Source organism: Lagopus leucura, unplaced genomic scaffold (assembly GCF_019238085.1).
Source record: "Lagopus leucura isolate 7727_CA_CO unplaced genomic scaffold, USGS_WTPT01 Super-Scaffold_100001, whole genome shotgun sequence".
Lineage (NCBI taxonomy): Eukaryota > Metazoa > Chordata > Aves > Galliformes > Phasianidae > Lagopus > Lagopus leucura.
The window spans coordinates 99,370,343-99,394,319 of NW_024962262.1; the positions used below are offsets into that span (position 1 = coordinate 99,370,343).

General features: G+C 45.6%; 2 protein-coding genes across 2 annotated transcripts; one reads left to right on the plus strand and one right to left on the minus strand.

Annotated features, from left to right (window-relative positions):
* The first annotated feature begins 88 nt into the window (after nucleotides 1-88).
* Nucleotides 89-19,155, plus strand: CTC1 (CST telomere replication complex component 1). Its single transcript, XM_042867941.1, has 24 exons — nucleotides 89-136; nucleotides 214-362; nucleotides 1,508-1,742; nucleotides 2,645-2,844; nucleotides 3,650-3,794; nucleotides 4,682-4,981; nucleotides 5,129-5,257; nucleotides 6,442-6,668; nucleotides 7,880-8,054; nucleotides 8,134-8,334; nucleotides 8,585-8,711; nucleotides 8,913-9,027; nucleotides 9,350-9,800; nucleotides 10,141-10,230; nucleotides 10,490-10,633; nucleotides 10,912-10,982; nucleotides 11,761-11,870; nucleotides 12,011-12,176; nucleotides 12,427-12,513; nucleotides 12,598-12,757; nucleotides 13,211-13,275; nucleotides 13,529-13,691; nucleotides 13,831-13,957; nucleotides 15,430-19,155. Exons 1-24 carry the CDS (start codon nucleotides 116-118, stop codon nucleotides 15,606-15,608), a joined length of 3,837 nt encoding a protein of 1,278 aa, XP_042723875.1. The 5' UTR covers nucleotides 89-115; the 3' UTR covers nucleotides 15,609-19,155.
* VTCN1 (V-set domain containing T cell activation inhibitor 1) lies at nucleotides 14,199-23,894 on the minus strand. The gene is made up of 6 exons (XM_042867942.1): nucleotides 23,795-23,894; nucleotides 22,716-22,780; nucleotides 21,026-21,373; nucleotides 19,496-19,774; nucleotides 17,718-17,895; nucleotides 14,199-14,367 (listed from the first exon to the last, which is right to left on the minus strand). Exons 1-5 carry the CDS (start codon nucleotides 23,824-23,826, stop codon nucleotides 17,747-17,749), a joined length of 873 nt encoding a protein of 290 aa, XP_042723876.1. The 5' UTR covers nucleotides 23,827-23,894; the 3' UTR covers nucleotides 14,199-14,367; nucleotides 17,718-17,746.
* Nucleotides 23,895-23,977: the final 83 nt, after the last annotated feature.

The window sequence follows — 23,977 nt, forward strand, 5'->3', positions numbered from 1 at the left end:
GAGGAGCGGGGGGCGGGCAGGCAGCGCCACGAAGGCGGCGGTGATTGGCCAGATGGAGAGAGGGGGCGGAGACCGGCGGGCGCGCGGCTCGGCGCGTTGCTGTGGCGACGCTGTCATGGCGGAGCCCAGCGCGGCGGTGAGTGACTCGCGGGTTGTGGGCCCCCCTCCCTTTGCCTCCCCGCGCTGGAGTCCCGTGTTTCTGCTTCTCCCTAGGAGCAGCGGTGGCTGCAGACGGCTCGGGATTTTGTTCTTCGGGCTCTCCCAGCCAGCCCGGGTCCTGGCGGGACGGAGCGGCCGCCACTGGACGCGGTGCTGAGGTGCGTGAGGAGCGCGGGCGGCGGGGACCTGCCGCTGGGCTACAGGTAAGGTGGACGGGCCGTCGCGTTGCCGTACGGGACTGCGGAGTGTGGAGCGGAGCTGGGGTCCCGTTGCTGAGCTGAGGCCTCTCCGGATGCCGGGTGTGGGAGGGGTGTTGAGCGCTGGTAACCGCACGCCTCGCCTAGGCTTTGCCGCGCCCCCGTGGCGCTTGCGGTATGACTGAACGGCGCATCCGCCGGTCTGCGGCAGGCTGGGGTGCCGGCAAACTGAGGCACCTCGCCGGGACACGGCTGCTGCGCTGCGCCGCGGCTGCAAGGCTCGATCCCACCGGGCTGCTCGGGCTCGGCCTCTTTCAGCTCAGCCAGGTGAGGGTCGCCCTCGAGAGTGGGCTCTCACAAATGAGCAATTCAGGATAGGGGTGTCCTGGCTTTAAATGGTGAAGGGCTTTAGGGTGCTTACCATCATGAAAATGTGCAGCTTAGAGTCATGGGATGGCTTGGGTTGAAAGAGACCTCAAAGCCCGTCCAATTTCAACCTACCTGCTACGGGCAGGGCTGCCAGCCACTAATTCAGGCTGCCCAGGGCTCCATCCAACCTGGCTGTGAATGCCTCCAAGGATGGAGCACCCATAGCTTCTCTTTCTTAGAGACTGAAGTTCTCTAGCATAGACAGCCAGGATGTAAACAGTGACGATGAATATGTTGCATAAACCCTGAAAAGGTTAGACTCCTGTGAAGATACTGTCTTGTTCTCCCTTATTCACTACTGTGGTCAGTCTAAGCGTGACAGCTGGGATCAGCCTCAATTGTGGTGGTTACCTGACAGTATTTCTCCTACCCCGCCAAAGCCAAGAATTTAGGCAGAAAGATTCAGGACTGCATGCACTGGTGTACTTGAAAACATGTTCTTTTACTCTCAGTTAATATTTTAAGCCAGCATTCTGTCTCTGTTTTCAGAGGGGATGCTCAGGCAGAACTGACACATCAGCTGAGATGTGAGAGATTCCTAATAAATGCCAATGGGTGGGTTGATTCTTGCCATATGATATCAAACTATGCCAGCAGCTGAGGCTCTGCTGACTTAGCCAGGCTTTGTCCACTGCACTGATCACTGTAATCCCCCAACTTTGCAGACTGAGTTCATCCTTCTGAGTTCTTGCTTTTCTTTCTTTTTTTTTGTTTTCCTCCAGTTTCATCTCCATCTCTGACCTAAAGCATCAACAGCGTACTCCGTGCTGCAGCCACCTGACCTTTAGCACTAACAAATTTAAAGAATGGGCTCACCAAGGACAAGGTGCTTTACCCATGCACAGCTCTTTGCCAAGGGCTTACCTGATCTTGTTTGGCTATTTAACCGATGGAAGGCAAGAGGACAAAGATGGTTGTCTTTATGTGAAAGACAGTACTGGGATAATTGCGTGTGAGGTATGTCCTTGGCCTGAGGGAGTCTGTGTTTATTTCCCCTTCAGGGGCTGTATCGCAGAACACTGCAGATTTCAGATGGTTTGCCAGAGTCTGTACTGAGAAAATAATGCATTTTTGTAAAAAGCAGGAGAACAGCATGTTCAGATCAGATTCTTTTCCCAGAGAAAGGACAGACAGAACATGTCAAATTTGTCATTGCTAGGAGAGCAAATATCAAGTCTACTGTCTGGATTAAAAAGATAAGTTTAATGTATAGTTCTGTTACACCTTGAACTGCATGAGGTGGCCTGAGACATGGAGGTCTGTGTTTGTTGAGCAGAAATAACTTTCTGGAGGGCTGTACTGGTCGTTCATTGATGACATACTTTCAGGAAATAATAACCTGTGTGACAGTGATATTGGATGAAAAGTCTTCTAAAATTCATAGGAAGGGAATGTAAATACAAAATAACTGATAGAATGGGAATGAAAGAGCAGTGAGGTTGTGCCTTCCAGGAAGGTGAAGACTGGGTGAAAAAATGCATTAGTTGTATTGGTATCAACTTGTAACTGAAAACACAGGGGAAAAGAAAGGAGATGAGAATTCTAGAAAAATAGTCTGGAAATAATAAAGTCTTACAGTGAATTATGACTTTACTGCAAAGGAATATGTGTAATCCAGGAAATGCTAAGTGTGGAGCTCAGCAAGTCTCCAGATTTGTGTCTGGAAGGCCAGAAGTTCTCTGTGCAAGACAGAGAAGTAGACAGAAGACATTGCTCTCATTTCATAATGAAGCCCAGAAGTAGAATAAGAATTTATGATGCTTGTGCAAGGGCAAATTAGTAGATTAACTTTGTAAATAATGCTGAGAAAAGGTAACTTAATTCATCTCAAGCTTTTTTTTCACTGTCTTTTGCCTTAGCTGCTGCATTTTGAACTGGAGTGGCTGGAGTCACTGTTCCTTTTCCCAAGCTGGGCATATATACCACAGACTGACCACAGTGCAGCAGGATACATAGAAATCCTGGTGGATCCAGTGCCAGTAAATCGCCTCCCAAAGGAAGTGTCTGAGACCATCCCAGTCATCTACCCAGCATTGGCTGAGCCACTCCTTGTCTCCAGGTAAACACCAAGCATGGCCAGCTGCATCGTAGTGCTGCTGCTCTGGTTTCTCAGGTATTGTGAAGAGCATTTGGCTTAGGAAGCACTTTGTTAAGCCTCTGCCAGAGGTGGAAGCAGGACAGTGAGTGATGGAAGTCAAAGTTGTATAATAATGCTACTTTTCACTAATAAACTGTTTTCCAGGAGTTGACTTGAAATTTTAATCTGTGTTTTGCAGAATAAGAGAAATTATTTCCTGGTATATTTTGATACTATAAAAAAAGCATGAGAAGAAAACATTCAAAAGAACTTTCACTGAATTTTTTACTGTTCACTATTTTGATTAGCACTGCTTTTTTTCTTCATTTTTTTTTAACCTATAGTGAAAAAGAATTATTAGAACCTAGAGTTACTTTTCAGTATGAAATTAATACATACCACTGGTATGGACCTGCAAAAACTGAGCTCAGTTTTCTGCTGAAGAATTGCTTGTGACTTTTTTATCCCCCACTTGGACCTATGATTAACTTCTTGTATGCAGTAAAGGTTCTTATAATCTGACTCTTGTCTTGGAACATGAATCTTTGTAATAGCTCTGTTGTCTTCAAATATTATGGTTTTTTAAAGTGTTGAAGTGATTTAGTATAAAAATTGAAATAATGTTTGAAGTAAGTTTGTTTCAAAAAACTCTCTGACAGATGATCAGCATTACTTTGTTAGATCCATTATTTCTAGAAAAGTGCATTCTACATATTTGCGTATCTTGTTTTTGGGATACTTCTGAGTCCTTGACTGATTTTTCTTTGCTTCCTCAATTGCCTTCTAGGATTCCTTGTAAGAAAAGATCAAAGCTCAGTGTGGCAGGTGAATTGTCCAGACTCAGCCCTCTCCTTTGCATCCACCAGAAGACATTCTTTTTTCTATTTTTGAAGTGCTTCACCTCAGTTGTTTGGGTCCCTGTTCTGGTGAAGGTAAGTAAGTCCTTGTAATTTTGCCCAAAAATTTGCCATCCATATTTGCGTATGTGTTGGTTAATCCATTTTTCAAAGCCCTTTCCTTTCAGTGATTTATTTGTCCTAGTAAAAACTACTGATGCTATTTTTTTTTTTTATTCCCCACAGTCTACAATAATCCTTATGCATTGATCGCTTCAGAAGTAATGCCTCCTATTTATTTCCTTGGAAACTACTGCAGATACAGAGAGTACAATAACACTGATAGAATTGGTTCTTAGCTAGAAAGCACTCTTTCAACATAGTCACCACCATTAGCTGTGCATTTTTGCCAGTGATGAACAAGAGCCTGCATGCCACGCGGGTCAAAATCTGAACCAGCAGAGGTGACCCACTGTTGCCATCACTGCTGCTGAAACACACCACCCACTGCCTCTGTGCTCACATCCACTGTTTGGTCTCATAGCTGTCCAGCAAGCATCAATGAATGTCAATGGGGGCCATTTTTCCACATGGAAGAATTCACTGACACAGCTTTGCTTCATAGGCGTTTCTGTCAGACTCCATTCTGTCAGACTGCCCCTCTGCTGCCATCTGTTGCATGGCAACAACATGTAACAGAATGCTGTTGAGAAGGCTCAGCCTTCTCTGACATTGTGAGCAACATAATAAAATAGAAGGCATTACTTTCAGAGCAGCCCTCATAGATAAGTCTATTGGTATTTCCTGCTAAAGAAATATAACCTTCCTCCCTACTACAATTGCAGTGCCCCTGAGAGTCTTGCAGATACCACTCTTTTGCTAAAAGGAGGAGGTGATCCTCCCAAAAGGAAAGTTTTTCATGTGGGAAGAATATTTTTCCAGTGGAGGAGATGCTGATGTCACTTTTGGTCTCTCTGCTCCAGAAGCCCAACCAGCTGGCGTGGCACCATACCCTCCAGTTGGGCCAGAGGTACACGATAACAGGCCTGAGTATATCCAGCCTGAAGAAATCTGGGCAAAGGATGTTTGTCACCAGTATTTCTTCCCGCCTTCTGCCTTACTGTGCAGAGAAGGTAAAGGAGCAGGCATTGGACAGTTCTTGGCAAGGAGAATCCTCTCTGTCAGCTTCACTTGAGACCACAGAGCATTTCAGTGACTCCTCAGAGCTGAGCGCTGAAGAGTGGCCAGGATTAATGAAAGAGTCCAAGATCATCTCGTATGTGGTAAGGATTCATAGCATTAACCCTTACCTACTCATGGTCTAGCAAGATCTCATTGTCATGATGAATTTATTTTCTTTTTGCTCAGGCCTATGAGTTTCTTACATTCTGGAATAAACTCACATAACTTTCTGTTCACTTTTTATGTAGGGAACTGTCACCAAAATACTCAATGCCCAAGCTGGTCTCTATGAGCTCGATAACAAAGTCTGCTTGTGCCTTGCTTACCAGCAGTTGTTGAACTCTGCACGTGGAATCCGACCAGGAGCATGTGTGGAGGTAAAGTTGAGAGACTTATGAAGTACAGCAGGGTTTTGATCTTGTTCAACCACAAAACAGACTGCTCTATTACTTCTCTTAAGGCAGACAGAGGAATTAAATAATATGGGGGAAAAGAAGCTTTTGAGTTGAGAGGGAGATCACTCATCATTACAGGCAGAACAGACTCAAAGTGAGGAAGCTTAGTTTATTACCAGTGAAGAATAGAGTAAGACATTGAGAAAGAAAAATGAAACTCAGACCACCTACCTTTCCTCTGTTCTTCCCAGACTCAACTTCACTCTACTGCTTCTGACTCTTCTGCCTCTTCTTCCCTCAGTTCCTGCCCCTGAGTTGTACAGGAGGATGGGAAATAACACTTTTGTCTCTGCCTTCTCACACTTTTCCTCTGCTGTAGCTTGGAACACTTCTGAAGGGCAGCAGTTCTTGAAACACTGCTTTTGTGGGGGCTCTCCATGGGTTGTGGTTTCCTTCAGGCCACATCCACTGCTACACGGTGGGTTCTTCCGTAGGCTGCACATGGAGATTTGCTCTGCATGGTGCCTGTGGGCTGCAGGGGGACAGCCTGCTCTACCACGGGCCTCTCCACAGGCTGCAGAGAAATTCTGTTCTGCTCCTGTAGCACCTTCTGCCCTCCTGCAAAAACCTGGGTGTCTGCGGGGATATTTCTCTCACATTTTCTCACTCCTTTCCCCAGCCATTCCTGTGCAGCATTTTTTCTTCTTCACTCTCAGCACTGCTCATGACTCAGCTCTGGCCAGCAGTGGGTCATTTTTGGAGCCAGCTGGAGCTGGCTGTTACCTGACTTAAGGTGACTTCTGGGCTTTGCTCACAGAGGCCACCCCTGAGCCTCCCTGCTACCAAAACTTAAAGCATTCAGTGAAAAATACTTACGCCCCCAGAGATGGCTTGCAAGTGTGTGTGGGTCAACAAAAGGCTGCAGGAACACTGGAAGTTTTTCAACAAGTCCCTGAAACAAAATCAGGGATTTTGCTTAATGAACTTGGTCATGAAAGTTGAAATGCTAATTATTTGATTCCTCCTTAAGTGGTGCCAGGTCCTTCAGGTCTACAGTTCACAGACAATCCAGCAAAGTGAAAAAGGATTTAGAGTGAGGTGATGGTTTGGGAGAGCGAAGGCAAACTGTACTCCTCCATGAAGTCGTAATGTCTGTTTTATCTCAGCTCATCGATGTCCACCTCCTACAGAAGCCTCTGGTATCCTCTCCTTTCATTGTACTTGGCGCTTGCTTGAACAGCACTGTCTTGCTGAGGAGTTTTTCAAGGCTCAGCACTCCTTACCACCCACCAGTCACTTCAAGAAATCTCTACCTACAGTTGCTCTTCCGCTATAATCTTGGTATGCCACTCTACCTCTGGCTGGTGAGCCTTCTGGAGACATTTAAGGAGAGGTAAGGACAGTTCTGAAGTCAGACGATGTGCAGATGTGCTTTGTAAGCCACCTGAGCATCTTCCAGACCAAAGGTTCACAAAGCTTATGTGCTTGGAGACTAATGGCAGCAGTAATTGTGTCTGGTTTACTGGCTTAAGCTGTTTATCTGGATTCCACATCTAATGAAGCCTGCACCTTGTAGTTGCTCTAATGAAGAACTCATGATTATTTTTCAAATGCATGTACAGTAAGCCCACTGCTTTCCATAAGCTGCAGCACTCCAGAGCATGTGCTGACCTGTCCCCACCTATGAAGCCTTGTTCTGGAGTATGGAAGCACTGTAGGGATGAGTGCCTTCCAATCTGATTTGCTCAGCAGATTTGAACTTGAGCACTGTGGCTGTAGCTGGAAACTGCTTCTACAACCAGATTATAGATGATACAAAGGCTCTTATTTCCTAGCTCCTCACAAGAGTGGCAGCAACTGCTCAGTATTATCAGTAATGTGAGCACTTGTTGGAGGAACTTTGTTCTAGCAGATTTTCCCACGTGTGCTTATGTCAACTTTAGTTCTGTTCCCACAATGTTGCTAGCTATCAGTTTCATTTTTTTATTATGTTTTCCACTTGCTTTAAATGTGATTACTAAGTTCTGCCACTGCCTGAAAGTTGTTCCACTGCTTAGTCACTATCTCTTTTTACTTGATTTCATCTTTTGTTATTAAAACTACTTTGACTGGTAGCATGATCACTTGTGGGTGTTCAGAGTGATGAGGTATCCTTCTGAAAGGATCTGAATGCAAAGAAAGTATCAGAACAAGAGCAATCTGTGGTTATTTTGTTCTGTCTTGTGACTTGCATCCTGTGAAAGAAAACCAAGTATACCTAACACAAATAAACATATCAAGTCTAGTTAAAATGCATGAAGATCCATTTGTGTAACTTACAAGGAGATTTTCTTTATGTGTTTTTTTTGTCCATTTGAGTCTTGAGATGTTGCCAATCTGTCTATTTCTCATGGCTTTTTATTCCCTGTCTGCTTGCCTGACATCAATCTGCCTTACCTTTAGATGTTCCTTTTCTAACCACTTTGCATTCTTTTTACACTCTCCTTAATTCTTGCCCTGCACAGCACATTCACTGGTAACAAGCAGAAAAAATTCCTGACTTACATGCGAAACCCGCTTTAAATTGGGATTGCTACTGCTTCTAACTGCTTTAAAATTTTTCAGGTTTTCTTGTTTCTTTGGGCACCAGCGACTGTTGCTTAGCTCTATACACCAAAACCCTGGACCTGCAGAGAAATTCCTTGTCCCAGTTTTGCAAGCTGTGGTACCAGACAGAAGGGAAACAAGAGATATTTATCAAGAAATTCTAGCAAAAATACACCACTGTCCACTGCAGAAGGTAAATGCACTGTGAGCTGTTTTTAGTTTATTTGATGGGAAGAAACTGTTGATCTTTTTTTTTCTTTTTCCCCCCTTAGTATCTGACCCTGGATCCCCCATACCAGGTCCCATCTCTGTCAGCACTGGGTCGTGTAGCAGAACAGAAGGGCTGGGAAGGCTTCTGTCCATCCCAGCTGCTCTCCCCCTTAGAGGCACAACACATGGGCACCCAAGAGCTGAATCGCAGGCTGGCCTGGTCCTACTGCACACTCTCAGCAGGAAGTTTCCAGCCCCGGCTGGTAAGTGCCTAGTTCTCTTTACTGTTGGCACCCTGAGAGCTCCCAGTTCTCCTAATGCCTTCCAGCACAGCCACTGTCTTTTTGCCCACTCTGATGAGCGCCTGTTCCTTTTGCTTGGCAATGATGCTGATTTTCTTACCTGTGCTGTGTTGAATACAGCCTGAATTTGGGCTGCTGCCATGCACACAGTTTTCTAGCTTTTGAATATGGGAAGTGTTTGATACTTTGTACATCTTCCTTTCTCATGCAGATCCTACTAGGTGTGCTGCGAGTCTCCTCCAGGAGAAGTTCCCTCCAGCTGCAGGACAGCAGTGGCACACTTCCCTGTGTGATTTCCCATAGGGATGGTAGCCCCTTTGCCAATACAGCTCTCATAGGTATGTTCCACAGAACTAAATTTGAAGGTGATGAAATTGTGGTGCTCTGCCATCCAGCTCCAAAACAAGGAAGAAAAGACTTGGTGTGAAGATGCTGAAATGTCACTGCCTGGCCTCATGACTTTAAAATGAGGAAATTGAGCTTGCTCTTTTTATGTTCTCCTTTCATTAGCTCAACTCCTTTCTCTGTTGTGTTTGCAGGATCACTCTTGCAGGTGGAGAACTATCAACTTGTAGTGGAGAGGTTCATTCAGAGTGATTTTCCTTCCTGGGAGCAGCTAGAAAATTCAGAGCATGTGAGAGAGAAAAAAACCAGGTGGGTTCCTTTATTTGATACCCTAGTAAAATCATTACTCTGCAGTTCCATAGCAATTTTGGATTATGGTAAAACTGCATATTGGCACAGTATTTTGGTGCTGAAGTCCTTTGCTAGTTACAGGAACAAGATCTTTATTGGAAATAAATCCACCATGTCTATTTTGTTCCGAATACATCCAGCCTGGTAGCTGCCCTCCATTTCACCCTTTCCTGCTTCTCTTTTGAATATGCTGAGCGCTTACTTCCAGATAGTTGCTAGTTTTAGACAGCTACCTGTCAGGAGGAGAAGATTTCATTGCTTTCATTGTTTGTCATTTCAGTATCTATGTGCAGTTCTACTTTGAGGATGTTCAGGTTCTCCATTCCGTGGAAGGACAAATACAGAAAGATTGTCAGAGTAACAGCAGGAAAAAGAATGATGGCAGCTCAACATCTGATCTGGAAACCCCGGAGGCGAAAGTGCTGAAATTGGAGGATCCCACCCCAGATCCTGGCGGAGATGAAGGCTGTCAGAGGGGCCAGAGCAGCACTGGAAGAACCAGCTGTGTTTCTCACCTATTCCTGGTTACCCAGAAAGAGGGGCTTATGTTGCGCAACTACCAGCTACTCAGAGAAGGAGGTGGAGAAGAACAGGAGCCACAGCGCAGTTTTCAAGCCACGGTGCTGTGGCTGGGCAGACCTCAGCTGTGGAGCCACCCTAGAGAGACCAGGAGTCTGCCTGAGCTAGAGGAGGCCAGCCATGATGGAGGAGAGGGCATGACACGGCAAGAGGTGAGGCAGGAGTGGGCTTCGGTGGGTGGTTTGATACAGCTGGCAGCTGGGTACATAGTAAATTACAGATCTAGATTTCTAATCAATCAGAGGGTGATTTATGTCGAGTAGAAGAGTATGTTTGTGCAGGTAACTTCCTTCTGCCACTGCAAGGGGGTTCAATCTCCTCACCATCAACATCCTGTAAATATATTCACCTCACCTTGTCCTTGATGGTGCCAAATTTACTTGTCAATCATCTGCTGGACTTGCTCCAGTTTTGCTGTGCTTTTCATTTTTCACTTTTTTTTTCCTAACATTTCTCATCACTTTTGCTCTTTTTCTCCCCATCTCCCACCAGGCACTACTGCTTTTTATGGGGAAGTCATTGCAATGGTTTCCATTTCTGCATCTGGATGGGTTGTATCGCTTCATTGTGCCCCACTGCTCGGTAAGGCAGAGGTTATCTTACAGTTTCCCATTGGAGGAGACTAAATTGTATATGGGAGATGAAGTGTCAGTGACTAAGCTCTTTGCAAGGTGTGGAATTCCCATCTGTCTTGCCAAATTCTGTGTTTAGTTAAAACTCTCAGAGCTTTGAGTTCAGTGTTTTGGTTTTTTTTTCTTTAAATTATTGTTTCTTATCAGTCCTCTTTTGCTTTCATCTTCCTTTGATAATAATTTTCTTTGCATTATGACTCTTCTTTCAGGACTTGGAAGTGTTTGACAAGCTGAGTTTTCCACCTGTGCCAGCAGAGTTCCTAGGCAGGCCATCCTGCCCTTTATGCCTGCCTGTCCAAGATAACTGGCACTTACAGCATGAGACATGGCTCCCCTTCCCAGCTGAGTGCCAGGTACTGCAGCAACTTTACTGCTCTGGGCTTTCATAGCTGACTTCCTGTTCTCTCCAGAACTAGCTCAGAAAATTGTTGATATAGAATCTCTTGTTAACAAGACAGGAGATAAGTCCCATAAAAGATTACTGCTGGGCCTCATATTTTCCTGCCTTGGAATTAATCTGAGGAGGAACCGTCAGTTGTTTGATGTAAAGGAACTCTAAGCATGCAAAATTTGTCTGTACTGCTTTGGCTACTATAAATTGAAACCAAATCTGTGTCTCTCTCATTTCCAGCTGGCAGCCAGGGCAGCACTGACAGGCATGGATCAGAGAGTTTCCTCCATTCCAGAAATACTTAGCAACAGGTTTGTTGGTCTGCCCTATACTTGATGTGACTGCCTTAGGGAACGAGGTAGTGTTGGTCATTATTGGAGACAGTACAATATTAAAAATGAATAATTAATGAATAATGAATTTGCTGCCCTAGAGATACTGTTTGGAAATATTTTTGTGTGCAGATAGCCCTGGCTGTGAACCTATCTTGTTTATCAAAGCTTAAAGGAATTGCAGGTTACAAAGCTGCAAAATGGTGTCCAGAAAAAGTTTGAGCTAACTGCTGGTGTAGAGTAGGTGCCAAAAACCTATGCTAAATTCTTGTCAAAAGTAGAAACAGGTGCAGCAGGGAAAATGGGGATAAATGTGTGAAGTTTGTGGGGTTTGGGTTTTTTGTTTGTTTAACTTGCTTAAGTAAATAATGATGTAAGAAGCTTTTCTTTTCAAAGCGTGTTTAATCTGCACATGCACTGAAATATTCACCAGTGCCTTATGGTAAGTTGAGTTTTCCCCTGCTTGGCTTCTTCTTCTAATAATGGTGTTAAACAGAAGGGTAAGCTAGGATGTCTCTCTCCTTTTCAATTCTCCCATGCCTGGAAAAGCAGAAGTGACTTCAGAGACCTCTTGGTAGGCTAGGCTGCAGCAAGCTGCTGTAAATCTAGTGCCCAAGGGTAAGCTCCCCTGAAGCCAGACGTAAATAACAGCACTTCTCTTCACCCTGTTCTTTGTTGCTGCAATCTTTGGATCAGGATTTTTTCCACTCCCTTCGTCTTCCAAGACAGAAATCCAACGATTCTGGTCTGCTCTCAGTTTCAGAGGTTCCCTTGTTTCTTTCTGTGGAGAGATAGTAGAGAGGACCCTGTGTGCTTCTCCTAAGAATGAGAAGCCATCTGCGACTCTCAGCCTTAGAAAGCAGAAAGGTAAGACCATGGAAAACATTTGAGGTGAAACAGTAGCCTTGTTGTGATGCGAGGAAAACACATCCAGCAAATTCAGCTAAGTGGCAGACTAAGCTGTCTGTGTTTGAGCTCATGATGTGTGTTTTTCTGTGCTTTCCCAGGGAGTCTGCTGGCCAGTGATCACAGCGTGAAGCTCAGCATTTCAGCTGCTGCAGGCTCCCCTGTTGTGCTGGACATTTACATTGCTGCAACCTATCTGCAGCATCTCAGGGGTTTGCTACCTGGAGCCAAGATCCTCTTTCAGAACTTGGAACGCAAAATCTCAAGGTACCCTGAGCCCTGCTCTGGTCCTGGACTGGATCTGACCTCCCTGCCTTTCTTTGAAATGATCTCCCCTCTTCTTTGGGTTTATCCCTTGTCCACACTTGCCTAAGTCTCCAGCCCTTACTATAAATGACATTCCTACCATGTCAGATTACCAGACCAGCCACTCAGGGAAAAAAAAAAAAAAAAAAAAAAACAACAAGCCATTTGTTTTCTATGAGCTGTTTCTGACATCTGTGCTCTCATATTGCAGATTCCATAATGTTTACTGCGCATACATTGCCTCCAGCTGTGTGACCATCCTGTCTCTCCCAGCTTCTCATCAACTTTTTACCTCCAGGTGAGTCCAGGCGCTGTTCCCACCTCTCAGTGTCCTGAAGAAGATTTCCCTGTTCCAAGTTTCTCATGGTCCTGTTTCTTCTAGTTGTGCAGGAAGAGCCTCATCCCCTTCGCTGGTGTTTATATCCAACTTGCAACATCACTTACAAACCCTGCCCCAGGCACGGATTTTGTGCCATGTGTCCTGTGTGTTGACTCTCTCCCTGCAGTGGGTTTGCTCTCTTTGCAGCAGCATCTTCAAAGAGGTATGGAAGCTTCCAGAGAGAATCTGGCAGAAGGCCTGCAGACTTTCTACTCATATATTTTATGCTACCATGTAGAAGAAATAAGTTCTATCTAATCCTAGAACCCTTTATTGTAGTGTCTGAAAAATACTTGCATATTGGAGAAGGATCAAAATGACAACTGATGAGAAGTACGCATCTGGTATCAGGCAGGTTTGCAGTGAGGAGCAGGGGTAAAGTGAGGACTTTCAGAGGAGAATCCTGCCATGCACTGTGCTCTGCTCTTGAGGTGTATCACACCTTGCAGTATGTTTTTTCTTCTCAAGAAGAACTTTTCTCAAGGCACCCACTGAAAATACAGTGAAGTTCTTTATTCCTTTGCATAGTTAGTTAGGGGAGTTAAAAGAAACAGTGGCCATTCACCTTCTCTCTTGTAGCCACCCATACATAGCTGTAGCTTTACTCTTCCTTCAGGGGAAGTGCACCCGACACAGTCCACCCTGTCCATCACACACTGGAGTGAGGCAAGCCAGTGCACGGTAAGCATGTAGAGGCTGGACATGGGAAGAGGTGGGTAGGAGGGAACAGATGGTGTGACACGGGAGGGGACAGGCCAGTCGTGGATGGGATGTGGACAGAATAGTGAAGATAGGAGTTGAGATTCCTCATGACTTCCCAGAGGTAGACAAAACTCTCTTTACTGGGACTTGTTGCCTGGGAGGTGATGTTTGTGATGGGGCAGGGTGTTGTTCTGACCTCCCTCCACTTCTTCATTGCCTGCTCTCTCCATAGGGTGCTGGTGGAGGATGGAACAGGTGAAGCTTTGGTGCTGTGCAGGAACCAGCACGTGGCAGCAATGCTGGGCCTGAGCCTTCTTGAGTGGGAAGCTGTGCAAAGCTGTGTGCAGAGCAGAGGCAGCCTGTTCATTCAGTATGGAGAAGCTACTGGGACTGGGGTGAGTGGGTTATTCAGGCAGGGACTGCTGCATGCAGGGTGTGACTTTCACTGGGACTGGATTTCCTTTTGCTGTGGGTGTTTCAGGGGCTCCCTGCCCCCCTCCACACATACTGACAACACACCCTTTCCTTCCTCAGTGTGTGGAGGAACTGGAGGATCCCATTGCTTGCTACTTAAGGAACCTCTGCAGGAGTTCTCTCATCTGTCGCCCTATTCTGCTGGATTTCAGCCTAGACAGGAAGCCCTCCAAAGTCCTGCAGCCTGGTGAGCAAACACTGTTGGCTTTTGTAATAATGGGTGTGGGAAGGAAGCTAGAAGCTGTTTCACCACTCGGGAAGGGGAGCTGCCTTCTCTGCCCGCAAAACAAGACCTTTGGAGGATTTCCAAGGAATTTCCATGGATGCAAAAAATACAGAGACAACAATTATCAATACAAAAAAATACAACAATTAATATTGTTGTATAAAGTGACACTTTCTGCTTTTACTTTACACAAAAGCATATTAAAATAGTATTGAATCATCATTATTGTGGTGACAAACTCGGAATACTTCTGTTCAAGTTTTAAGTGGAAAATACATCATCTAGCCAGGGTTGTGGTTGTTCAAAGGCTGGAGAGTTAGGCAGAGAGGAACTTGGTGAGGTTCAACAAGGGCAAATACAGAGTCTTACACCTGGGGAGGAAAAACAGCATGCATCAGTAGAGCTTAGGTGCTGACCTCATGGAAGGGAGCTCTGTAGAGAAGTACCTGGGTGTCCTGGTGGACAACAGGTTGGCCATTTGCCAGCATCATGCCCTTGTGGCCTAGAAGGCCAGAGTTACTTACAAACAAAGTGGCTTTTGGCCTTAGGCAAGACTGCAGGCAGAATTGGCCTTAAACAAGACAGAAGGTAGAATTAAGCATAGGTCTGGAAATTCTCACCACGGCCACAGAAATTGAAACACTGAAGGATTTTAAATTCATGGGTAGTGATGTCTGAGCTCATGCTGCCACAGCTGTGCAGTTACTCATTTAAGGGGACGTTCTCTTCAAGCCACCTTGCTAATACCTAGCCAGGTGGGTGTGGGTCCAGGCATGCAGAGGCTGATTTGTTAGGCTCACCAAAAGATGCTCTGCTGTTGACACTGTCTTCGGGATATTATGTAACTCTGTAAGGCCAGATTGCTGATGGTAAGAAAAGATACAGAGCTCAGTGCAGCAGCAGTGTGCACAGCTCAGCAAGCAGTACATTGTCCATAGCAATTCACAACATAAAATGTCTGTTTCCTCCTGTATTTGTTAATCTTCCTGTCCTTTGTGGTTTAGGAGATGTCAAGCAGATGCTGCAAGGCTTTCCCTCCTGCAGAACTTTTAAATTTGTGTGCTAGAGCTTAGGAGCCATGTACTGAGTGTATGGGAACTGCTGAGTCACGGCCTGAACCTCTGATTGATCACCTGAGGTGAGCCATGAGTCAGCCAGAGGAGCACAGGTGAAGGCAATTCACCTGTGCTACCGGAAGGGGTGGAGCCAGGCTCCACCCCTCCTGGACCTATTTAAGAGCTGGCTACCAGAGGGGAAGGATCTCTTCTGGAGATCCTCCTCTTTGATATCTTCTAGTGAGCTCAACCCAAGGGTAAGCTCTTCTACTTATTCTCTTTTGTGATCCTTGTTTGCCTTACTCTTTTGATTATATTGCAATTATAACATCTTGGTTATACAACTGAGCAATTACGTGTTGTGTCCTTCCCCTTCAGCTCCAGTGCAAGTGAGAAATTTTCGGTGTGGTGAAATGGAGTTTGTGTCACAAGTGAGACCTCGACAGAGCCTGTTGTGCCTGAATGTGGAAGAAGTAGGACAAAAAGCCTTATGCTGTCTGAACAGAGAGAGGATCGAGAGGATGTCTGGTCACTGCCAAGTGGGAACCACTACTTAACATCTTCCCCAGTGGGAAATGAATCATGGAAATGCCTATGGAATTGGGAGGGGGTTTCTTCCCCTCTTTCCTCCTTTCCAGTGGGAGCACAGGCCTGTGAGCACAGCATGAAGACTGTACCCAAGAAGCTGCCTTGACTAGTGGAATTCTTGAACTGGACCATTGCCACCAGCCATTGCGGGCTATGCTTCAAGGAAGAAATGTTCATTTATCTCCTACGTGGTAGCTATTGCTCTAGGCCTAGGGCATATAATGTGTTTTTTATGTGGCATTATCTAGTAAATAAGGCTATCACATTGCAGTTTAAATAACAATATCTATTTTAATACCATTTTACTTGCTATATGGGGAACTGAGTCAGGGTGTAGATTAATTTATGAGCCAGAGACCGGCATTTTGCAGTTCATTCACTGTCTTCATGGAAAAGTGTGTAGTTTCCTTAGGGGAAATTCTCCTTAACATGTTTGGAATGACTAAAATGTTTTTAAAGCACTTCCTTCCTCGAAGAAGAGAAAAGAAATAAACAAGTTACTGTTTGGAGACTAAATCATGGCACTAACAGCACTATGCAAGCATTGTTTTGCAGCTTAAACATTATTGCAGCCTGAACATTATTTGGGGCTGGTAACGAGGAATGCAGAGAGCTATGATACGAGTTGACAGTACGCTCCAGGCTTGTCCATCTGCTGCTGATTAGTAAGTTGGGGAAAATATAATGCTATGTGCCTTTATCTGTAGTGGCATAGCAGCCTTGCTGGCACAATGCCATTTAAAGATACTCCACTTCCATCTGCTTGCAGCAATAACTGAGCATTTTGTACTTGTATAGGTTAATAAATTCAACCCAGAATTACTTCCCCACCTTACTCAGTGCGTAGTACCTATTTGAGCAGCTCCTCAAATAGAATTTGGGGTTTTGTTTGCTCATTCTTTCCTTCTGTCTTTTCCCCTTCCCCCTTAGTTTGAACCTTATATTAATTTTCAGGTGATGGTTTTACTGAGCGTGTGGAAAGTATCTTAGTCTCAAGGTCTGCTTGCCTCTTCTAGACCAAAGCATGAGTTCCCAAGACCTGACAAATGCTGCTGCTCAATAAAGTTCTGAGACTCCATCCTAAGGGAGGTCACAAAAAGAAGAAAGGAAAGATCTTTGAGTTTTGCCACAGTGGCCTTTTTTTCCAGTAGGTGCTTTCTCAGAAAAGGTACAGGTTTTGCTGAAGCTTGCCTGTCTTCCCAAGGAGAAAAAAAAAAAAAAAGAAAATTTTCTTATCCTAAAGAAATGTTGACCTAAGATGAACAGATCAAAGTCGAATTAGAAAGTACCACTGAAAGTATCCTGTGAAATGGGTTAGCATAGTTACAGACAATGCTACAGCGGCAGATAGGAAGTGCCAGATAAGAGACCTATTTAAAAACAATAAGGCAGATTTTCCCTATGTAGGTGAAACTGTTGAAAAACTGGGTTTAATTCTGAACTGGAACTTTCCAATAGCACTAATCTCCCTCTTTTCCTCCTCATTATTTAGTCATCTGTGCTGCCACAATTAATCTCTTTCTGAAATCAAAATATCCTGTTGTTGGCAGGGATAAGAAATACAAAGGAACAACTGGCTTCATTTCGTGGCACTGCCTGACTCTCAGCTCAAGGTGGAGGAGAGCACAAAGTATGCCCTGCCATCTGTCTGTATCTGCAGTGACTGTTCTGCATGGAGGGACAGAGGTGTTCAATTTAGCTGATTGATTGATTGATTTTGGTAGCTCTCCATCATCAGTTTACCTCTCGAGCCCCACACCCAAAACTGATGAATCCTGCAGGCAGTTGACCTATGCTTTGTGATGGCCCCAGTGCTCCTCAGTCTAGGTGGGATTGCTCAGGCTGGCAGCTCCTTATAGCCCTGTTCAAGGTGTTCCCAGTGAGTAGCATTTACTGTAGGTACCACACAGTGCAGTAGGATTATCTGAGTAAAGGGAGTGCAAGCACGGCTTGTGCTACTTCTCAGGGGGTAGAAGAAGACGTGAACGTGGCCTAGCAGAAGTGAACTGTATTAGAGACTCATAGCCTCTAATGTGTACATAAGGTGTATGCTTATCAGTTTCTCTTTTGAAGCTTACCTCCTCGTCCAACAGCATTTGCAGATGTTCTATATTGACAGCAGACACATGGGAAGCAGGAGCATCCAGTGACAGGCAGGAAGGGAGGAAGATACTGACTCCGTGTTCAGGTTCACCACGTGTAAGCTGGTCTCTGTTGTAATGTTGAAATCTGCAGCGGATGGATAGTGAGAGGAGGCTACCAGATTGGAGAACATGGCAAAAAAGCAAAATCAGTGGGCAGACCTATTGCTCTTAGCTTTTCTGAATGCTGATACCTCTTGCTGGACCACACTGTAATGAAGCCCTCACTGCAGAAGAGCCATGACCCTTTCCATGTAGAACACAAAATAATAACCAAGTTCAAGGAGTGTTTGGACAGCGCTCTCAGACAAAAGGTTTGAGTTTTGGGTGGTTGTGGGTAGAGCCAGACATTGGACTCAGCGATCCTTATGGGTCCCTTCCACCTGGGGATGTTCTGTACAGTTCAGTGATTCTGAAAACTGATTGTGTATAGTAGTTTTACAGGAGCAAGATGCTGAATGGTTTCTGAATTAGGGGAGATAGGGATGATTGAGAAAATAAATCAATGAAAAAAAAAAAACAAAAAAAGAATTCTGTGATCTCTATTAGGTGGACATATCAGAGCTGAAGTCAAGTATCCAATGAGTTCCCTTCTGCACAGTGTTCCTCTTCAGAATAATTGAGACATCTAACTGAAAATACAAGCACAAAGCCTCCATACCCAGCTTGGAAATATACATATATGGTTTTAGTCTTATGTGCAATAGAAGATTGCCAGTAGTTAAGCATCTGTCAATCTGAGTGGTACTACAACTCTTCATGCTGTGTCAAGTGTTGCTAACACAAGTTTGTCCTAAAATAATAGACTCTAGATTTAGGATGGTATAGATGACAACTGAACTCTTAAATCCTGCTACATTTCCTTTCAAACTATGCTTTAGGCTCTCAAGTATTGCATGCAGCTTACTGATCAGATTCTGTTCTGTACAAGCACTGCTTTAAAAACACAGCTATTCCTAATATATTAAGATCCTTCTTTTAATGTACACACGGAGGTGGCAGTAGTTGGTCGTTAACTTAATTGGATAGGATTGTGAAGCCTAACTCTGTTTCTAGAGAAGCACTGATGTGTATAATTTATGTATTTGTTTATTTATTCATTTTGTAGGAACTGAACTAATGAATGAGTCTAGCACCAGGAAAAAGGAAAACCTGGTGTTATGGTGATACTAGCGTTGTGTACATGTTCCCAAACTAGTTTGAAAGCTGTAATTCTGTTGCCAAACCACAGATTGTGTTACTATTAGTGCTTCAGATATGAGAGAAAAGGATAGAACACCACAAATTCCAGCTGAGGTTTGTTTGAAAGTTTGCTATGCTGTGAATAAGTACTTCTAAATAAAGGGCTGGAGTCAGACACTGATACCAGGAACAGCTAAAGGTCAGCTGGTTTGTTACAAATGCAGTTATCTAAGCTGAAGTGGCTAAAGAAAGTCAAAAGTTGGAGGATTTGGTTTGAGGTTTCAGTGTTTTCAGTGTGTGCTCAGCTCCTCTGCTCTGTGCTGAGCACACAGGGGACCTCGTCTACCAAATATGCTAAATAATGCTCTGCTATTTTGAATCCAGCAGAGGAAAGCAAGCAGTGGTCCCTGCCTTCTCCTCCTTTCCCAAAACCGCTCATCAGTACAGAGGAGGCAGTGCTGCAGGATCCCCCCATTGCACACCACACACTGACTGAACTGTGCCCGTGGTCTCTGGGTGCTGTTGATCTCTACCTGTCACTTTGATGTTCCCTGTAGCCTTGGCAATGCTGTTTTCAATCACACAGGTGTACGTGGCGTTGGCTGTAATGTTGTGCAGAAAGGAAACCACTTTCACAGTGATGTTCTCAGAGTTCAGCTCATAGCTGGTGTTGGCAGCATGAGGCAGGCACTTCCCAGCGTTGCTGTATGCCGTCCAGCGCACAGTGGGCTGAGGGAACCAGCGCGGCGCTTTGCAGTCCAATGTGTCCCCACTGCTACTGGTCTGCATGTGGACCCTGGGGGTGCTGAAGGCTTGGGGAGGGAAGCAAGGAGAATCAGAAAGGTAAACATCTGAGAACCAGGCCCTACTTGCTTGCCAGTCCCAGTCGTTCCTCACATCTCACATCTCAGTGCTGCATGTGGCCAAAAAACACGGGCTCAGGCAGTCTTAGCATCATAGAATCATAGAATCATCAAGGTTGGAAAAGACCTAAAAGATCATCCAGTCCAACCGTTCACCTATCACCAATAGCTCCCACTAAACCACGTCCCTCAACAGGGATGTCTGTAGGAGAGCAAAGTCTTCTTGTGACAAGGCACTCCAGTTTGACAAGATCTGCTGAGGTTGTGGCACAGCTTTAGTGTTTTTAAGTAATTCTGCTAGTTACATTTGAGCTTGGTCCCGGACACACAGCCCAGGAGGTTAAATGGTTAAATCTAGCAAATACGTAATGCTTCAGGTAACTAACTACAAGATAGGTTGTTTGTTGCTTTGATAATCACGTTTTAAAGGGGTATAAATTATAAAAACAGGATAAAGATTGTGAATGTACTAGAATTTTGACTATGCAGCAGTTCTGGCTGGAGATATGTCTTAAGTTATGAGAGAAAGAAAAAAAAAACCCTTTTATCTTTAACAGGCATAAAATCTGGATCTTTCTGAGATCATTCAGCAACACCCATTCTAAAAATAGGGGTTCTTCATAGACAGATGATTAGCTAGTAAACTGCACTTCTTATCCTCTTTTCCAGTTCTGGATATTCAGCTTGGAGCATGATCTAAAGCCTTGGCAGACCCAAGCGGCACTTTATGTCCTTCAGGACCTGATAGAGGTGGGAAAAAATTGTGTCAGCTTTCACCTTCTGTCATGCCACGGAATAAAGGAAACAGCACACTCACACAATCCAGTTTGGCCTTTCACAAAAATAACATTTCAGACTTCACAAGAAGTTCCCAGCTCAGCCACTGACGCTGGGCTTTGCCCCCTTCTGAACACATGTAATTCCTTCACCAAGTCTGGTTTCACTGAAACAGCATCTCAGGGAAAAGATCCTCACAACCACCATCAGACTGTCCTACTCAGGTGTGAAGAGCCCCATGGTGACTGCCAGATGGGTCTGCCTTGCCCAACTCCTGCTCAAGCAGGAAGAGTAAGGTGCCCAGGACAACGTCCAGGTGGCTTTTCCTGCAGGCGACCTGTTCTAGAGGCCTGACCTGGCCACATCATCCTATGTTTCACAGCGTGGGTTTCTTTTCCGTATCCCCAGACAGCATTTCCTCACCTCCCGTCTGGTACCGCAGCACTGCTGCTCCACTCCCTCGGGATGTGGTGACGGAGCACCTGTAGGTACCAGCATCGGACAGCTGCACCTCTCTCAGCTCCAGGGAAGCATTTCCACCCATCACCTGGTCTGCAAAAATGGCCGTGCGGCCTCGAAACACCACGTCTTGTTCTTGCAGGTGGTCCTTCCCTCCTCTGAACTCATGAACCAATCCGGCCACTCCAACTTTTGCCCACCGAATCACTATGCTGCCCATCCAGATGTCAGGCTCAAAGGTGCAGCCCAGGAGGCCACTCTGGCCAATGTTGCCAGGTGACGTCAAGGCGGTAACGTTGATGGAGCGCTTCCCTGCAAGGAGAAAGCACGGTGGCATGAAGTGCAGAGAGATCAGGCCAGTCCCAGATCTGAAGACACTTCCCATCTGTGAGAAGGAGAACGGGGTCTTCAGGATTTTCTGCATGTTTGGCTTTGGGGCTCTGGGCCCTGGGACAATTCCTGCTAACACAGTGTCAAACCCTCATCAGCACAGGCTGCTCCACACTTTTCCACCCCTTTCTTCAGCAGCATAAAAAAGTAAATGTTTCAGTTGCCAGAACCTAAGATTAAAACAACAAAACAAAACAAAAGTCCCTTTAATTCTGCTGTGAAAGCAGAGGTCAAGAATTCACTTACTGGGTCAACTGGAATTCAGCCTGATCAGCCAAGCTCATTCATGCCTATGACAAATCTTGGAAATCCTGTGTGTGTAAATCTCTGTGTTATTTAATCCACACGGGAGCTCACAGTCTCCAAAGAGCACAATACAGAGCCTCAATGAGGGGAAAAAAATGGCTGAATTTTGAGAAATCACCAGTCCTGAAAAAAAAGTCCTGAGACACCTCTCAGAAAGGATCCGTCTTGCGTACTTGCTGCCATGATAGGGAAGAGAGCCCTAGAGTTGACACCATGACAACTCATGTCTCTTGCAGCATCGACCAGTGTTCATGTTCTGGGAGCTCCACCATTGCCTCACAGGCAAGGCTGATCTCAAGTGTAGCTGGCAACGCTTTGTAGGTGGCTTCTTAAATCATAGAATCACAGAATGGCCTGCTATGTGCAGGGTCACCAACTACCAGACCAGGCTGCCCAGAGCCACATCCAGCCTGGCCTTGAATGCCTCCAGGGATGGGGCATCCACAGCCTCCTTGGGCAACCTGTTCCAGTGTGTCACCACCCTCTGTGTGAAAAACTTCCTCCTAATATCTAACCTAAACCTCTCCTGTTTCAGTTTAAAACCATTCCCCTTGTCCTGTCACTATCTACCCTTGTAAACAGCCGTTCTCCCTCCTGTTCATACGTTCCCTTCAAGTACTGGAAGGCCACAACGAGGTCTCCCTGGAGCCTTCTCTTCTCCAAGCTAAACAAGCCCAGTGGTTTTTTTTCCCCTTTTTCTGTACTTTAAGAGCTATGCAACAGCCAGGCTGTGGTTTAATGCCACGGAGCTTTGCTGAGAAATGTCAGAACGGAAGTCACCTGTGCAACTTTCACTCAGCCATCTTGCAATCATTACATTACATTAAAATGAAGCCTTAACTAAAAGCTGGTGGATGGCCCTTCCACACAGGATCACACCTCAGGATGGAGGCTACGGATGCCAGGGCAGGATTGTGTCACCCCCTGGCACCAGCAAGGAATGCAAGTGGTCACATACCTGAGATACCAAACCCGATGATCAAGGCAATCACGGCAGCTAGGATGATAATGACTGTGGTCGTGCTATTGGGGAAAAAAGAACACCGTTACCATGCAACCTACCTCCCTTACACCTGGCGTATGTCTGCAGAGCTGCTGGTAGGAAAGAGGCGGAGGCAGGAAAGTGACAGACTTGAAGTGAGGTGTTCTGGTGAGGTGTAGGACTGTGGTAGCAACAAGAGTTGCTGTGATTGTTCTTCATCAAATGTGGTGGAAGGAGAGGAGCCCCAGGTTCTTCCCCCAGAGCAGAGCTCTCCTGACTGCAGCCTCTAGTTCATGAGTACAGCCCTTCCCTACCAAATCGGATCGTCCTCACTGATGAGGGAATAGTTCCCCAGAGAGGTGAGCAGAGAGTACGGAGACCCCACACCCCAAGCCATGCATGAGCAGCACGTTGATATCCACTTTGCAAGCTGCCCAAACCAAGGGGATGTGAAAAAGATGGAGCATGGCTTGTGCACAGACCATCCTGCTCCCAGCTGCTGCTCAGCTTGCATGGGACACGCTCTGAGCAGCTGAAGCCTTTTCTACAGAATAAATCCAAGTGCAAGTGTCTCACACACCTCAGTGGAACCTCTGCCTTCATCCAGCTTGGAAAAGCTCATACATGAGATGAAGAGATGCAGCTTGTTGGTGACTCAACAACAGGGACATGGAACCTTCCTCAAGCCTAGGATACCCTAACCTACCAGAGCAGGCACAAAGAGCCTTCCTCAAGCCATCACTGCCCTGGTCTGCAGCAGCATTCACTTCGAGATGGTATTTATTCCACCCATGCAGATTCTGGGACGTCTGTCTGCATTCTGGGTGCAATTGATGACCTGCAGGAGGGAGTCCAACAGATGCACTGCCTTACTGACAGTAAAAAAAGAAGCTATTCTGGTATTTAAGTAGTCTCAGTGAATGCAGTATAGGGTCAAGCTGCAAAGAACTCTTCTCTAGAAAGCTCCTGGCAGCAGTGTGATACAGTCAAGCAGATTGGAAGAAGCAGCTCCCTCCCTCCTCTCACTCCCAAAGCAGACACAGATTATACTGTACCTCCAGAACATCACCTGGCCTTGGGATGCCATGGTCACCGCACTTAAAAAGACGAGCCAAAGACCAACTGCCCAAAGGTTGCACACAGTGTGCAGCACAGCCCCTGTCTTTCACACGATGCATTCTCCCAGGCTGTCCTGCTTAAATAACTGAACCCAGCTAAGGAGTGGTGAGTCCAAGCAG